The 17,534-nt window shown below is 40.3% G+C and overlaps 1 protein-coding gene across 3 annotated transcripts in view; it reads right to left on the reverse strand.

The window, feature by feature from the left end:
- Positions 1-861: 861 nt before the first annotated feature.
- The window catches only part of arhgap4b (Rho GTPase activating protein 4b), a 43,261-nt gene continuing 26,588 nt past the window's right edge, over positions 862-17,534 (reverse strand). For all 3 annotated transcript variants that reach the window (XM_049580319.1, XM_049580320.1, XM_049580317.1), the window contains 11 exons: positions 15,796-15,856; positions 15,542-15,619; positions 14,085-14,213; positions 13,237-13,342; positions 12,900-13,127; positions 10,694-10,749; positions 10,315-10,486; positions 7,928-8,023; positions 7,588-7,695; positions 5,538-5,640; positions 862-3,666 (listed from right to left, as the gene is read on the reverse strand). In XM_049580319.1, coding sequence (XP_049436276.1) covers positions 3,466-3,666; positions 5,538-5,640; positions 7,588-7,695; positions 7,928-8,023; positions 10,315-10,486; positions 10,694-10,749; positions 12,900-13,127; positions 13,237-13,342; positions 14,085-14,213; positions 15,542-15,619; positions 15,796-15,856 — 1,338 coding nt within the window. In that variant the 3' untranslated portion in view covers positions 862-3,465. The remainder of the gene's footprint in view (positions 3,667-5,537; positions 5,641-7,587; positions 7,696-7,927; positions 8,024-10,314; positions 10,487-10,693; positions 10,750-12,899; positions 13,128-13,236; positions 13,343-14,084; positions 14,214-15,541; positions 15,620-15,795; positions 15,857-17,534) is intronic.

Raw genomic sequence — 17,534 nt, forward strand, 5'->3', positions numbered from 1 at the left:
ACGTCAGAAAACAGAAGTTGCAGATCCAGAAATGTTCATATGGGGGGGGCATGAGGTTTTGGCAGGGTGTAATGGGAGTTGGGGGATTCCCCACATGAATATATATACTGCAGGTAAAAGACAGCAGAAAACTGCCAATAAGTAAAATCTTGCCATCTCTTCTTCCTGCAGTCTTCAGCATTTAAAGCTTGAAATATCCTCACAGTTTCCTTTCATTTTTATTTCCATCAGAAGGCCAATTCAGCTACTTCTTTTTGTGTGTGTGCTAATGTTGCATGCTGCTCTCTAATGCTGGCTTACTGCATAACAGTAAAATGTGAAGTGATCTCTTGGCAAAAATCTGTGTTTCATATTGTCGGACCACATTGTTAGTAAGCCACAGTCAGACAATCAAATTAATAAAACAGCAAGTGATAATTAGATCATGGCAAAAATATTTCCAGTCTCAGGATGCAGGCTGTTGTGTTGTGTTCAGATGAACAGGTGGATGTTGGTGGACAGCCATTTCTAAGTTTTTATTTTCTGAAATTTTCTTTTTCTTAAAATAATTAATCTTCTGGCCCTGACATAGTTTTAAGGCTGTAGTCCAAACAAGATCTTTCCCAAAATCCATTCCCTAAGAATAAACCACTGAGCTTAACATTCCCTTACAGAGGTTACTGACCTTTTTGGTCTATGACCCTTTAAAACAAAGCTATGTCCACTCGTGGCACTATGGTCTTCCCACAGGTTGCAAAGCATGCATGCAAGCTTTGTTTGTTTCATCTGAAGAGTTTTTAGAAATATTAAGAAGTGAAATATTCCAATTTTTCATAATAAAGAAGCTTAGATGAGAGAAAAGTCATGGCAAAATATCTTTATTTTCACACTTACTCATCTTGACACCCCTCCAATTTACCCTTAAGGGCTGTGACTTGCATGTTGGGAATCACTGCCCTAAAAATCAACAGTTCAAACATGAGGACGCAATAACTATTGTTACCTATTGCGACTGTACACCTGCAGTTCGATGGTATTAACTGATATCAGAAATCAGTAAATGATACAGATTGTTCCAAATCATGTCTAGTAATGAACACAAAAGAGTTAATGGGAATATTCAACTCATTTTATATAGATTTCCAATTGGTGTTGGTGGTAAATGTAGTCAATTGAAGCAATACATTTCTCAGTGCATGCTATATTGATCGAGAAAGTGGAGTTCTACTGCTCGTGGAGCTGTGCCAGCAGTGCCTACATGTACCAGCATGCATTGTGGATAAGGTCCAGTGCCAAATCCTTACCCGCCGGCCATATCCTCTTGCACAGCCTTGGCCTCTCTGCACAGCATTTTTTTCAGAATGCCCTTTACAACAGGAAACTGATGCTGTTGCATTATGCTCTTTCTTGGTTTTAGTTGAACTTTACACAGAGAAACTGACTTCACCTCAGATGCAGCAACACTTCGGGCTGACTCACTGAGGGAATTTGACAATGCAAGTCCAGCACAGTGCTGTGCCTACTGCTTAATGCCTATTCTGGTGCTCCTGACAGCTTAGGGACACATAGATGATGACTGAATATTGCATTAGGTTCCAATTAAACTTTTAGGAGCTAGAAAGCTTTAGGGGAAAGCCCCGTAGTAGCTGTGGCAGCTGCCCCCACATGGCCCTCTGTGGATCTGCCCCTGGAATACAGTCATCCATGCAATACACTGACACCCCCTTTATCATTCATCACTTAATCATCTTTATTGAATTCTTCTTCTTTTTTTTTTTTTTTTACCACATATACAACTGGACACAGTAAATTTAGTGACATTATCAAACAGTGATCCAGAATAACAGGGTGTTTTCATCATAGAAGCAGAATCAATTGAAAAAGGATTCCGCTTCTATGTTTCCAATACTGAAACACGACAGAGGGGAGATGCCATATGTAAGAACATTTCTAATGCTTTTGGAGTCAAAATAATTGTACACCTCACTGCAAAATAAATCCTGAAACAATGGGACCTGTGGATGGTGCTAGATATAGTCAGAGGGGGGCCAAAATGTGTGGATGAATGAGACAAGAGTTTCCATCGTGGCTCCAAAACGTCGCCGTTGCATTCACAGTTTAAACCAGAGGAAGTCACTGAATCCTCTCTGATGTGGGGAACATTTTGGCTCTTGAGGCTAGGGCACAGTTTCCAGTTGAAGAGTAAGTCAACCACAGCCCTGAGTGAGAAACTCTTACTTATTCCTTTGAAGCCAAACCTGAGTTAGCCCGGCTCTAACTCTGCAAAAGCCCTGAGTTTTAGCCTGTGTATCAGGCCATGTGTCACATATGAAGGGGAATGTGTTTCCATTTTTGTGTGTGTGCGTGTGTGTGTGCTAATGCTGCATGCTGCTATAAAGTACTGACCCCACTGCTTACAGTCTTCCCAGCTAACATTTATGGGGTTCGGAAATGTTCAATTTTCAATGAATAAATAAATAAATAATTATAAAATAAATATTCACATGGATAAATTGTGTAACATTAACAATGATTTGCAAAACAAAGATTGAGAAATTATTAAAACCCTGTTCACTATTATGAAATGTTATTTCATTGTAAGTAGTATAGGTAATTGTGGAGTATTCTGGGGCAGCACCGCTGTCTGTAGGTATGGTAGCTGCCAGTCTAATCATCTGTCTTCTGTCAAGCATTCATCATCAGAAATGTATAAAGACATGCAAAAGACAAATGCTCATATATAGAAGCTCTCACCAGAGGCAAAGAAACAAACGATTACAAAATCTAAGTTACTTAGTGACTTAATGACCTTATAAGCATAACATTTCAAAATAATGAGTTGAGTTTTAACAACTTCCTCCATTATTTCATAAAAATGTTAGTTCATTTATGTAGTTTACACAGTTTCTTCATATGTTTATTTATTTCATAACGTCTTATTTAATGGTGAACACTTCAGGGTTCCATAAACACCTTCCTTCATCAAAATGACTTTTATATAACATAATATGCAGAGTTCAAACCTATCAGATTTATTCAGGTGAAATAAATGTGACAAGTAAAAAATGTGAAGGCACTCAGGCCCCGGATCAGTATTTGTTTTAAAATGAAGCAGACATTATAAGGGTGGGCGGATCTCAGACCTGCCACTAGGGGGCAGTGTAAGTATTTTGTTGTTGTAAGTATTATGGCAACTACTTTTAAAAAGTCAGTCTCGTGATGTCACATCCCTGATTCTCCAAAAAAATTACAAAAGCTTGGAGAACAAAAATAGACCAGAACATAAAGAGACCAAAACCAGCCGGAAAACAGACACACTGGACGTACAGTAACACGGCACCGAGACTAGTGGCACTATGAGATGGCAGAGACGCAAATATTATACATGTGTCGAAAAAATGAATCAAGATCTCCACCAAATGCATCAGCATAATCATCATGGTCAAACAATAAATCAATAATTCCACTCATCGGCTCTCCTCTCTCTCAGTCCACCGGTCTGAAAAGGGCCCTTCCTCTGAGGCCAAATCCTACTTTTTTGGCAGCGGGGGCAGCTTGAGGAAGAGTGGAGGAGGAGGAGGAGGAGGCGGAGGAGGGAGCAGGGGCGTTGAGGGTGGACGGCGGCACGGCAGGCTGGCGAGACAGGAGCTCTTTGAACACTGAGTTCATCTGACGACTGATCATCTCCTGAGAGAGCAAAAGGTGGAGAGGCAAACAGCAAGGAAGAGACATGGAGGATAATGAAAATGTAGCACAAAAAAGAAAAAGTAGAACAATAGACCTACGACCAGTGAGAACTATCAACTGCACATGATGCTGCATGGATGCTGCATTGGAGTTCATCCAGAAGGTGATCGTTAGGACTGATATCAGGTGACTGTGGCCTGATTGTGTATTTTCTCATTAAATCTGGGGTAGGCAGAAATTTGGAAAAGGCAAAAAAGAAAATGACAGCATTTGAAAATATACCCTTCTCCTGCAGCTCTCCCCTCTTTGTCCTAAGCCCCTCACACCAGATGACCATGGGCATATGCATGGGCTTCATCCAGTGCTTCCCATACACTGATTTATTTAATCATCTCTCAGTGTTTATTAGAACAGAAATGAGACAAGAATTAGCTAACAAGCTGCCCCACTGCCTCTCTGCTTCCCTGGGAGTCGGTCGGCAGCTGTAGCAGCTTGAATTAGTCCAGCGCAAACCCACAGTGCCAGGTCTAACCTGTGTAATGGCAGCAACATAAAGTTTTCTGGTCCAACAGGGAGTCTGGGCTGTTCAGCCTCCTGGAGCTGGGGTTTGCACTGGCTGGATTCAGGTAACTGCAGCTGCTGACTGGGGGTCAGCCTCCAGAGCTGCTGCCTGCTCTCCTCCCAGTGAGGGAGTCTATAGTGGCGGGGAGTGTAGTGGAGGACACACTGTGATTTGAGGCTCTAGCTACTGTAATGTTAGCTACATGAATGTGAAGTTGAAGCCCTGGTTAGCAGAAAGCTAAACTATAAGCAACATTTTCTTTCCATCTCTGTAATGGTTTGCCAGTGTTGACACCTTTTTTATTTAGTTTATTGTCAGACTCCTTTTTAGACTGTCTTTTTGATCAGTCTGTCTTCCTTTTTTTTGGGTTGCTTTGCAGTGTAGGTAGTTGTCGCCAATGCTGGAATAGCAACTTTCTCTAGAGGGTTCTCTGAATTAGGCTTTCACTGAAGGGATGTGCACATGCATCTGCATTTGGAGAACAGTCAATAGGAACACTCTGTCTCTGAAATGAGCTGTGATTGGCCTAAGTGTTCTGTCATGGGCTAGATTTTCTATTCAAGGGTTTGCTGTCTTATAAAAACTAGTTTTGGTATAGCCACAGTCACATGACATTTCCCACCATTTATCAACTACGGATTAAGCATTTTTCATTGTGAATATTTAAAATTTCTGCATTTGAAAAGCAAACTCTACAGTCTGGGCAATGCCCAAACCATCAGTCAGTTAGATCACATAGTCAGAACAGTTTTAAATATTTATGCATATTTTGAATGGTATGTTTAAGTAGCCACACATATACAAGTGGAAGTGAAGGGAGATTTCTGCAGAGACAAGGTCTATATTTATCTGGTCACTGAGCATAAATGTTCTGTATAACATGTTACTAATTTAGCTGAGCAGCTGTCAGTGGAAAACTAACAGTGTGCACAAATTAGTCACTGACAGAAAGAGACATTTAGTACAAAAAGTCCAGTTAGATTTCCTTTTGAACTGGGGTTATTGTGTCATAAGTGTCTTATCTTTAGCCATTAGACGTCAAACCACTGCAGGATGTAGCTTCACCAGTGCAAACTGTTGATATCTAGGAATGTTAGCTAGCTTTTCAGGAAGCAGGTCAATTCAGCAAAGCAGCTCACTCAGAAGAGTTATCTAGTAAATTGATGAAATCTGATTTTGGGAACAGAAAATAAGTGAGTTTCTAGAATCATCAAAAACATTCCAGAATTTGATGGCCAACACCATTTATAGTCTCGCAGGAGCTGAGGGGCTCACAGGTGTGATATATCAACCAGGGCGAACTACCAACCTTGTCCACTACTGGTCTGTCTGCCTGACCAAATGGAGGTCTGTCTGGGGGTCTGAAGCCGCCCTGTCTCACAGTGTCCAAAGTGTGTCTTCGCTCCTGAGACCTAAAAGACAAAAGGTAACACAAGTAAGTCAAAACATAACTGAAGATAAATAGAGATAACAGACAGATATACTGTAGATATAATAGATGTTAACCAGATTTTAGTTTGTGAATTTCAAGATATGTCACATCAGATCATAACGACTGTACAAATTCTAGTCAAAAATAGTCTCTTTGTGGTGCTTGTTCCTCACTAATAACTACGTTAGCACTAGGGGTGTAACGATACATCGATTCATTGATTAATGATCCGATTACATCAATGCAAAATGAAAACATCGATCCATATCGTCATCTTAAAGATACACCTTTATTTTGAAATTCACTTAAAAATGAGAAATGTGAACAGGTCTATTTTTATTATTTTTTGTTACAAAAGAATACTGTTTTTCATTTAAATGCCTGATACCTGGAAGAGCTCAGAAATAAAATGGTCAAATCATATTCTAGCTGTTTTTGTGAGTTGATGAAAATGTTTGTGTTAGATGGGCATATGATATCAAGTCATATCAATCGCAGGCTCCTGAATTGAATCGAATCGAAATCATATCGTGACAGACTTTGTGATATTGGAAAACATTGTATCGTCATCCAAACAAATCGATATAATATCGTATCGTGATAAAGCTGGTGATTTACACCCCTAATTAGGACTTGCTAGGACAACAAAGACCATCCTCCTAATGTTGGTGAGGTTGCCTTTCATTAGCTGGTGTGTACAGTATGTAATTACCAATAACACCCTTTTATTCTAAACCAGACATATTTGATTTGTTGGTCTCTTTTGGACTGCAGAAACCAGCTGTGAACACTGACATATTATCAACCGACAAAGTTGATATCATGAACTTCGCAGTAAACCATTGTCTGTTTGCACATTCAGCAGACGTGAGTATTCGTTTGTCATGTCACATCATGTTTCTGTCCATCCAGTTCGTGTAATATGCACTCTGCTTTAGCCATATATGGAGACCACCAACTCCTGAGTGAAATATCTGTCTCTTCAGCTGCCAAATGCTCGACTATGTTCACCACCAAATCCCTGACTTAGACTGTTTGTTGTTTGGTACTGAGAAGGTAGTGAACGCTAAGTTTATCAGGGCTTTTTCACCAAAATCAAAAGCAGTAATGTTGCGGGTTATAAAACCAAAACAATGAGCTGAAAAAGACTAAACCAGAGTCAGGCTCAGGTCCAGTTTTGCACCCGCACCTGCAAAGCTTAATGCCGGAACTGACCTGTCACTTATCTCCAAGTCAAATCTGGACCTGTTTTGCATAATTTACTATCCCATTCGAAGCTCCTCGTTTTTGATGTAATGCAAAGTGACAAAAAGATAACCGATTTTGCAGTAATCATCTCAAAATGGCCACAAAAAAAGGCAAAAAAAGACCACAAAGACACACAAATTAACTATAAGAAGGAGCAAAGCAACCACAAAGAAACACAAAATGACGACAAAAACATGCATAATGACAACAACAACAAAAAAGAGACTAAATTACCACAAAGTCTTGGACTTGCGCTTAGGAGAGGTGGTGGGCCATTTTGCCTATCTGTGCCAAGGATTCATTCCGCATAATTTGCCCATGAATATATATAAATATATACATATTATTTACCAGTCACACAACCTTTTTGCTGGTTACCTCACAGATACCCAACCCCAGTGCAGGACTCTGCACTAAACAGATACATAGAGCTGAACAGTTGCACATTCAGCTGATAATGTAGATTGTAGCCGCTCTAAAGTACGTTAATGGTAATTTTGTGTGTTGTTCCGCTGTGATTTCTCTTGAATGTTTCTACATGAATAATATTGATCCCTTTATCTCTCTGTATAACATCATAATCCTATACCCGTATATAGAAGAGACTATAAACCTCTATGTATGTGAGTGATGAGTCCAGCACAGCATGTACTGTGTCCGAGGTGCGTGTCAGTCTTACACTGGCAGGTGTCGTGTGGCAGGAGAGGTTGGCGGCTTTCGATTGGGGCTCCCCTCACTTCCTCTCTGTCTCCCAGGCAACGAAGCACTGTCGCTGTTCACCCGCATCCTGTCAAAATGTACATGGAAACTTTGTATTATGTGCATTTATGTGCAAGCGTTTGTTCTTGTGTAGAACTGTGTGCAATAATGTGAAAGTGAGTATTTCTGTCTGTGTGTGTATTTTCCTGTCTACATCTGTTGTGTTCGTTGGCGTGAATGCAGTCTTATATTGCAGTGTGCACCAACTACATGTGTGTGCATGTCTGTGTGTGTGTGTGTGTGTGTGTGTGTGTGTATACCGAGTTGTGTTCTCCGTCTGTGGATCTTCTGCTGTCAGGTTTCCAGTGCTGCCTCCTCCTCCTCCTCCTCCGTCCTCTCTTTTCCCTCGCTCTGACCTGAGGGAGGAGAAGAAGAGAGAGAGATATATTAGGAATATGTTTCACTACAGAAAGTACAACCAGTACAAGTTTAAATATGGGATAAAGGTTGAGCGACAAAACAACTGTAGGAGGGAGCAGAAGCAGGAGTGATATTACATGTGACTAGATTTTTTTTTTTTTTTTTATATGGAAAAATTTAAAGACGAGGCAGAAATCTATAGCACAGTGAGCCTGTGTCGATGTTCAATTTAAATTTATGGCTAGATGGTACTTGGCTTGTGGTGCTCAAAGTGCCAAAAAAATATATTTGAAAAATTAAACAGCAATGTCTCTTTCCAGAAATCATGACCTGGTTACTCAAGATAATCCACAGACCTTGTTGTGAGCAGTTTCATTTAGGAACTATTTTCTGTCTGCCAAACTACTCCCACTAACTGTATCACTGCTAGGGGTGGGGAAAATAATCGATTCTTAGATGCATCAATATGCGGACGTGGATGATTCAGCATTGATTCACAAATGTCAATAATCTATTATCTAAATGTTTTTAATAATGGTGTTGTTGGAACAAAAGAGGCAGAACTCCACTGTGAGGACAGTGAGCACCCAGATCCCATTATCTTGACAAAAGACATGTGGTTGCAAGCATGTTTTAATTTAATATCTAAATAATTACATTTGTGAGGGGAGAAGTGAAATATAGTGTAAATACTTTATAGGCCATCGCCCAGAGAAGAAAATTAATGGAGCGGAGCAGCAAACGAGACTGGCTGACCAACACTCACTGCAGCACCAAACAATTTGAACCAACTCTGTGTTGAAGAAAATAACTGTCTGCTCACCTAAAAAACACAGCACCTGGCCTGTTTAGCATCTTGGCTTTTCCTGGAACTAATGTGCAGCAGAGGAACTGCTCTCAACTGCTGGAGACATCAACAACAACACAGTGGAGCACATTGCCTCCCCCTCATTTTGTTATTGTCACATAAGAAAGAGACTGTAAGGTGTTCTCACATTAATCAATTCATTAATTACTGCAGTTAACATTTAAAAATAGAAAGACCATTTATTATTCAACAGTACATCAATTGCATACTATTTATGGCAGAATATTACAGTATGTAAACACTGGATGCTCTGTTGGCAAAACCATCCCACAGTGGGTTAGCATGAACAGCCGTAGATGCATAAAATCCGACTGCCTCTGCCTGGTTCAAAAGCTCAGATATGGAAGCATTTTGGGTATAGGGTTGAAGGAAAAGGGACCAAGACAAGCGCTACATTGTAGGCAAGTAAATTTCTCTGTTTAATATGGATCACTACAAATACAGATTGCATGTTTTAAAGTAGCAAGACAGAAAAAGAAACCATGGAGAGAAATCAAAAATTTCCGATGCATCAATAATTGTTTTATCATGAAATTGTTGCCCTCTGAATCATAATCGAATTTTGAGGTGCCTGGAGATTCACGCCCCTAATCACTGTGCAGAAGGAAGCGTGCATCCACTGCTAGCTTACCTAGCACCACTAAGTTAGCTAATGTTAAAGCTCAGCAAAGGAGGACACCATTAATGTTTAAGTCTTGTACTGTCCAAAGCACGGCCATCCATGAGTAGATGCACGCTTCCTTCTGTCGGTGGGTGTAGTTCGGTATAAAGAAAATAGTTCCTACATGAAACTGCTCACAACGAGGTTTTTGGATTATCTTGAGTAACTGGGTCATGATTTCTGGAAAGAGACATTGCTGTTGAGTTTTTCAAATGTATTTTTTTTTTTTGCCACTTTGAGCACCACAAGCTGAGTGCCACCTAGCTCCATAATACTTAAGAGAAGGCAGACATCTCTACAACTGATATCTCCAGCACTCAGCAACTCACACCAAAACAATCTAAATTAATGAATAGCACTACAGATAAGAGGAAAAAAAATATGTATATTTAATTTGTCGCTTTAACTGTGGAACTGTTTATGGCAATGTAAATTACATATGCAGTTTAAACATGTACACACACAAGAATAGAATATAAAACTTTTTAAATGGCACCCAGCCATCACACACGTTTTTGGGGCTCATATAAATATATATGTGCATATATATACATACACATATATGTAAATATATATATTTATATGTATAGACAACAGACTGAGAGGCAATAAAGCAAGGAGCCAAGTGGGAAACAAAATGTACCATCTCAAACTGCGATAGAGGCCTCCAAGATCCATTCTGTCATCATCCTGGCAATGGCTCTGGATATGACTGCAGTGTTTACTTGAATGGTTTTGAAGCAGAAAATGTTACTCACCCGTCCAGCACGCTGATGTACTTGTGAGGAATGAGACCCTTGACCCCTCCCACTTCGCCTCTCCACCAGTCACAGGAGGCCTTGCTGTGAAGGATGAGAAGCTCTCCCTGCTTGAAGGACAGCTCTGCAGGAGATCTCGCCGTGTAGTCAAACATAGCCACTGCCTCCCACTCTGTACACACATGCACGGTTACAGTCCACTCAGGCACTAATCCAATTCGTGTGTGTGTATGAATCATAATCTAAAATCTTTATTCAAAATGTAACTGCAGTTTGTGGTGTTTTCATGTGAAGGATAGTAAGTGATGCAAAGCCTGTGTCTAATGAAAGCTGGCCTCTGGTGTGTGTATGTGTATGAGTGTGTATTGCATGTACTCACCATCCTCACTGGGCAGATGCTCAGTCTCTCCATCTCCTTCCTCTGTGATTGGTTCACTGCGGACAAACAGACAAATAAAAGTCAGTGGGCATGCACAGTTCCTCTTCTGTCTGACACACAGACCAACTGTTTACCACAGGCTTTTTTTTTACTCCTCACTTCGCCTTTGCAAATTCACACAATACTACATTCTGCTGTGAGATTTCTCAAATGACCCCAAAACCTCAGAAAACCTCGGAAAACCCAAAACAGAATTACTGATGGTGCTCTGTCAAATGTCAAAGTATATTATATAAATGTTCTTGAAGGAAACACAGTTTTAGTGAATTACCCAAGAGCTGATTCTGGGGTGTTAGAGGTTTCCATGGACACTGCCGATAGGCTCGAGGCTTGTGTTCAATTTTAGTGAGCAATCAGCTTAATAGCATTAAGCAGTTTTTACACAAAGAATTGCAAGCTGCACAGAAATGCCTCTGGCATGGCATGAAATTCTGTTTCAAGAGGATGAGCCATGAAAAAGGGGCTGAGGGGGAAGCGGCTCTACATACTTGGAACCAACTCAGACTGAGTCTTAAACTCTAACATGACCGGCAAATCTCTGCGGCAATGTGGGGCTGTTGCCCAGTCATTCAATTACTACAAGAGGACAAAAATAAGTGAAGATGGTATTATGTTTAAGCATGAGTACTGAAAGCCAGTTTAATCACATATTCAAGTTAGATTAGTTCAGCCATTCAACCAGATTTGACGAAGCATCAAAACCATTTTCATTCCAGGCCCTGACATAGTGAAGTAAAACATTACCAAACAAGTCAAAAACATAAAAACACAAATACAAATATACTAACACTAATACTGACAGATCAATAAAAACAGTGGATTTTATAAAAAAATTGAAAGCTTTACACTTTAATTTTAACCTCCAATAAGATGATAAAAAAAGCAAAAAGCTTCAAATTTTTTTCTCATTAGTTGCTAAAATAAAAGAAAACCTTAACTAGAAATACTGCCTCACAGTTGTACGCCTCCGCACACCAAGTTGCAGTTACAGTTTGTCTGTGAAAACATGTATGCTCCACACACATCTTCCCACAACAGCACAGAAGATCTGTACAATCAGCACAGTTTCAAAGTGGACACCCAAGATTATTGTCACCGGTATCTGACCAAATGTGACCTCTTGTGCCCCTGAGGTATGGTGTTGAGGAATGGCCCAAAAAGTGTGGTCACAGTGGCTTTGACCTTTATCCTTTGACCATCCAAATTCTAATCAGTTCATTGTGCAAATCAAGTGGGCAGCTGTGCTGAATTTAAGGAAATTCCCTGAAGGTATTCTTGAGATTTTGCGCTCAAGTGAATGAGACAGATGAGGTCACAGTGACACTGACCTTTGACCTACAACCACCAAAATGTAATCGGTTCATCACTAGGTCCAAGTGGACAGTTGTGTCAAATTTGAAAATAAATTCTTCAAGGCGTTCTCAACATATCATGTTCATAAAAAAAATGGGACAGATGTAGGGTATCACCAGCATGGAGGCTTAAAAATAGCGTTAGATGGCTAACGTTGTTAGCATTAGCTTGCCACCTAAAATACTTAGTAGTTTAAGCATTTTATTCATGTATTTTAATAGTGTTATAATTTATTTCATCAGTTGATTAGTCAAACTAATCTAAGTTTTCAAGTTTTATTTTACCTCCATTTTAATTATTTATTTACTATACTTTCTTTTCAGTTTTGGGGCTCCATATTTTTTAGACAAGTATTTGTTATAGGGCTGAGCAATGTGGAGAATATACAATATCACAATATTTTTTGCCAAATACTTCAATATTAATAATGTGACAATATTTTTGTAGCTGACTATTGGAGCTTTCACATATATTTACACGATATTTTTGATATACAATCAACAGTAATATTGATATAATGACTAAGTGGGTAAAGAGAAATAATAGAACAGCTTTAACAGTCTGGTAAGTTCAGAAAACGTCACCACCTTACTATAATACAGCCTTAAATACCAGGAAAAGAAAACACTTATAATATCATGATATCAAAAACCTAAGATATCTAGCCTCATATGACAATATCAATATAACAGAAATATTGTCAAGACCTAATTTTCAACAATTATATATTGATGTTAACAGCATTTTATCTCAACTAATACCACATTTATATCAATGACTACTCATCTCTCACCAGTACTCCTGCTCGAGAGTCATGTGCTTCTCATAGACGGGGCCCGGCAGTTCTGACTGGCTGGGGTAGATGATGTCATGTTGGAGGATCATGGTTTTGACAAGATCGTTGACCTGTGGCTGCCGAGCAACAGCGTCATCAGAGTCCAAACCCCTCAGCAGGCTGGGACCGAAGCAAACGGCCAGGTTGTAGGGCTGCATCATGTTTTCATCACTGTACTGAGACACACTGGGAACACACACACACACACACACACACAGTTGTTTTAAGTATTAACTGACCAAAGCAGATATGACAAGCGATAAGATGTCCCACACTGAGTTACGTTGTAGCTTACTGATTGAGGAAGGCGAACAGGTAGCGCATCACGATGAGGAGAGGCCGTGGGAAGGTGGAGACAATCGCTTTAATCTGGGCAGCTTTCTCTGTCACCCCCTCAATTTCTGATCATGACCCAAAAGGAAAGAGAAAAGGATCAATGTGAGCAAAGATTGAACTATTATGACAAGTCTGAAATGTTGCAGTTACAGTTTATCCACGCCTGCAGCAGTTAAGAGCTGTGTCAGATGCATAAATCAATCAAAATTCTGACATAAAGAAATGCTGTGGCAAGTATTTAAACTACTGAGGTGCCATGGCTCGGTTGATTTATTATGCCTCTGATGGAAAATTCAAGTATTTATGGGGAGTAAACAACCTGCAGGCAGGTTCACAACCTTGATTAGCTGTGCAAATTGTGACTCAGAGTTTTGGTTTTGGAAAAACAGAATTGGCCCTACAGGAATAACAAGTAGACTGTGAGAGAGATAACAACAGAGAGCAAACAAAACAGTGAGATGCACCAGGAGAGAGAGACTAGAAGTTGCACTACCTTGCATCAACAGTGTGTGTGTGTATATGGGGGCGGGGGGAGGATTCCCGAAACAAGTTACTTTGTGTGCAGGGCATCAGTAAAGAGGCAACCGCCGTGTAAGGCAACTACTAAAGGTTTACCCTCATTCTACTGTACATGAGGGGGTGAATCAGCTAAATCGAGGTGGAATAAGCATCTAGAAACCACATGATACCTAAATAAGTGAGTAACCGAAAGCAGACATGAAAGCCTGCAGGATCAGAAAACTGAAAAAACACACACACACACACATACACACACACAGACATTTAGGGGTTATAAGGGAGACTTACGGACACACTCCAGCAGCTGAGAGTAGCTGTCGTAAGGGAAGAGAGGAGGCTCAAGGCCCCTGAAGTAAAGCTTCAACACACCGGCCACAGAGTCCAGGTCACACTCACTGTCTGACAGAGGATCCTCTCCTACAGGGAGTGAACCACAGATCAATGTGTCACTGTAGCTTATGTACACATTTTCATGCAAGAACAAGCGATACAGTTAAATGCGGTTGAAATAGTTGTAAGATGTCAAACTGTGTACCTCAAAATGCCTAATTATTTCAGGGGATATACAAGTTGAATTAGGCTATTGTAATTAGCATTTTAGCCGAAAACATCATAGGCATAATCAGCAATATTGGAAAACAGAGGCAATTTAATCTAAATTATTCTTTAATTCTCTTTAAAGCAGCTAAAATCTATATTTTTTATAATAATAATGGATTAAATGACTGTGTGTAATGTGAATTATGACCCTCAGCTCTACAGAGCTTTTTAGCATCTTTCAGTTCAGTGTTTCAGTTCACTATTTTTGGCAGCAGGAAGCATCTGTTTTTGGTAAAAAAAAAAAAAAAAAAAAGCTCTAAAAACTCACAGTACACTACTTGTCCAGTGTTAAAAGGCAGACAGACAAAACTAGCAATTAGCTAGTGATGCACCTAGCAGCTAAAGAGCCAGATAATTAAATCAGGAGTTGGTGGAGTGTCAAATAGAGCAAAAAGTGACAATGGGATGTATATGAATCAAAATGAATGCTAATGTTGCTCTGTATCTGGTGAATGTGGAAGGCAACTGTTTCCTGACACGTTGCCAATATCAACTTTATGAGGCTATAATATGTCAGTGTTGTGTTTACAGCTTCAAGTAGCCAAAAAAAGCCAACGGAGTTAAATCCATAAACAGTGCTAAACAACGGTGCTAACAGAGAGTTAATGGTGTTAACCAGAGTGTGGATACAGGTCCTGTCAGGCTCGGGTTGGGCTCTGGTTGGGTTTGGACTTAAAAATCAGATTGTCCGTCGATTTTGGGCCAGGCTTGGTTATAACTGTCTTGAACTCGGGTCGGGTTCGGTCTAGTGTTAACCATGGGGGAGCCACAGGGTGGGCACCATGCTTCCGCAATGCCGCCATTTGCTATCAGTGGTAACCATTATATGAGCGCGGTGCAGAGCGACAGTGATGAGCTGGGACACACACATGCACTTACATACACGTGCGGCCAGACTGGCTTACCAAAATAAACCACAGAGAAGCTCAGATTACAACACACACAGACAGAATGTGACTTCATTTTCTGCACGGGACCTGATTACTCCACTATATCTTTACATAGCAAATAGTGGTTTGCTGCTTTATTAATGTTCTGAATGTTGCACACAGGACCTTAAACGTGGTTAAAAGGATAATAATAATGAAAAAATGATTTTACTTCCATTGGTGGAAAAAGTGACGCAATATCAGAAGCTCATTTACCTCTCTCAAATGCATCTCTGATGAGGTTAACCTCCCGCTGTGACCCAGGAACTCTGAATATTCCTTCGTGGTGGAGGCCTGACAAACACACACACATACACAGTCACATATTACATGTTCATAGATTCAAGATGTTTCATACAAGAACATCCAGGATACACACACATACACAAGCAAGCACTCTCACCCTCTCATTCTCAGCGATCAAAGCTCTCTCAGCATGGCTCATTGCTATACCATAGAGACGGACTCACCGTGAAGGTTTATGAAACGGATGCAGCTTTCAACCACCACAGGAATCTGCTGCCCAGAGCTCTGGAGGAGAAAGTTGAGAGGAGAGTGTTAGAGACAGACAGAGAATGCAGATAGAGATGCAAAGGAAGAGGACAGGGTCCACATAGAAATCAATTCAGTTCAGTTCAAAACACTTTTTTTGTCCAGTTTGCAGAGGCACATAAAATAGGTAACACAATATAAAAATAAACAAAAAAAAAAAAAAAAAAAAGTAAAAAAGCAAGGAAAGCTGTACTCATTATGATACAGGTATTATTTGTAAGTGCAAAAATAATGATAATGATGTGAGCTGGCTTATGATAAGAAATAACAGCGATAAGAGGAAGAGAGGAATATGTACAAGGCGAGAGAAATACTGATTAAACAGACAAAGACAGCTGAGGAATAACACAGATGTCACTGCCAGGGCCGTAACCGTAAGGATTATTGAAATACTGAGGTCATGAGACAAACACACCATTATGTTTTTAAAAAAATACATAAATTATTCTGGTTTTACACATTTTATTCACATGCATCAGTTGAATGTTTTGTTAAAGTTCAATATCAATATAACATAATAAGAGTTCTTTTAGGAAAATTCTTCTGGAATTGTAAACTAAATTTAGTAAACCTGACCTAAAATAATGCTCAGATCAGCAAAGGTAGCCTGGGAGGAGGTCACCACAATTGTAAATCAATGTTGTGTTTCTCTCGTGCGTGTGCGCTCTCTCTTTCTCTCTCGCAGTCTCACTCTGTTTCTTTTCTTTTGACTTTTCTAAGATGACAGATACTGAATATATACTCTCTATCTGATGCTGTGGCTGTTTGTGGTTGGCTGAGAGGGGTGTGAACTCATTAGTTTGCTGTGTTAATCAAATCAGGTTGGGTTTCCATTACGCGTGCCAAACGGTGCCAGTCCCCTTTGATCTGACATCAGATGTGACAGGACAGTCGATATAGAGATACATTTATGTGCTGATTGCAGATAGTTGCATTGAATAGTGTTTTTGTGGGTATTTATTGCATTGTTAATGTGCCTGATATTCTGGAAACCTGCCTGTGAGGTTTTGGTGACGTGTGCGCACTGTCCGCTGGTCAGCCAAACTTCAGCTTACACCGGCTGCGCTCCCCCTGCACTGACAGTAGACCTGGTTTCAGATGGCGAGCTTTTAGCGCACCTTCGGCGAAGCCTTTTGGCACGAAACTGTCACTGCGCCAAGCTGGATCTGCTGACACTTCCCCCTGCTGCGCCGCCACACCCATCTCAGCGCACCTAGGTCTGCCAAACTACCAAACTGAGCGCGCCTCGGGTTGCGCTGCTCGAAACTAGCTCTGCATGGAGTTCGCCACCCTGCGCCACCCTGCGCTGCGCCGGGAAACTAGAGCCCTATAACTTCACCTGAGCCTCCCTCGGCATATGGGTGAGTAGATAATGGCTGAATTTTCATTTTTGAGTGCACTATTCCTTTAAAGAACAGATAAAAGAGTGGTATCAAGCTTGTCATGTAACTTGGCAAGAAAGCGAAAAAGCCTGTCCAAAATGTACAAGCAAACTGCAAACTACAAGAAAATTTCATTTTGTGTGATTATCTCATAAGCACCACCTCTTTGTGTTATAAAGATCTTGATCTGGTTAGCACATGCTTTAATTTTGGAAGTGAGTGAAAGAAAGATGCAACTTATTTTTGATGCTATTACCCTTTTTTAAACACAACTG

This window comes from Epinephelus fuscoguttatus, linkage group LG7 (assembly GCF_011397635.1).
Source record: "Epinephelus fuscoguttatus linkage group LG7, E.fuscoguttatus.final_Chr_v1".
Classification (NCBI taxonomy): domain Eukaryota; kingdom Metazoa; phylum Chordata; class Actinopteri; order Perciformes; family Serranidae; genus Epinephelus; species Epinephelus fuscoguttatus.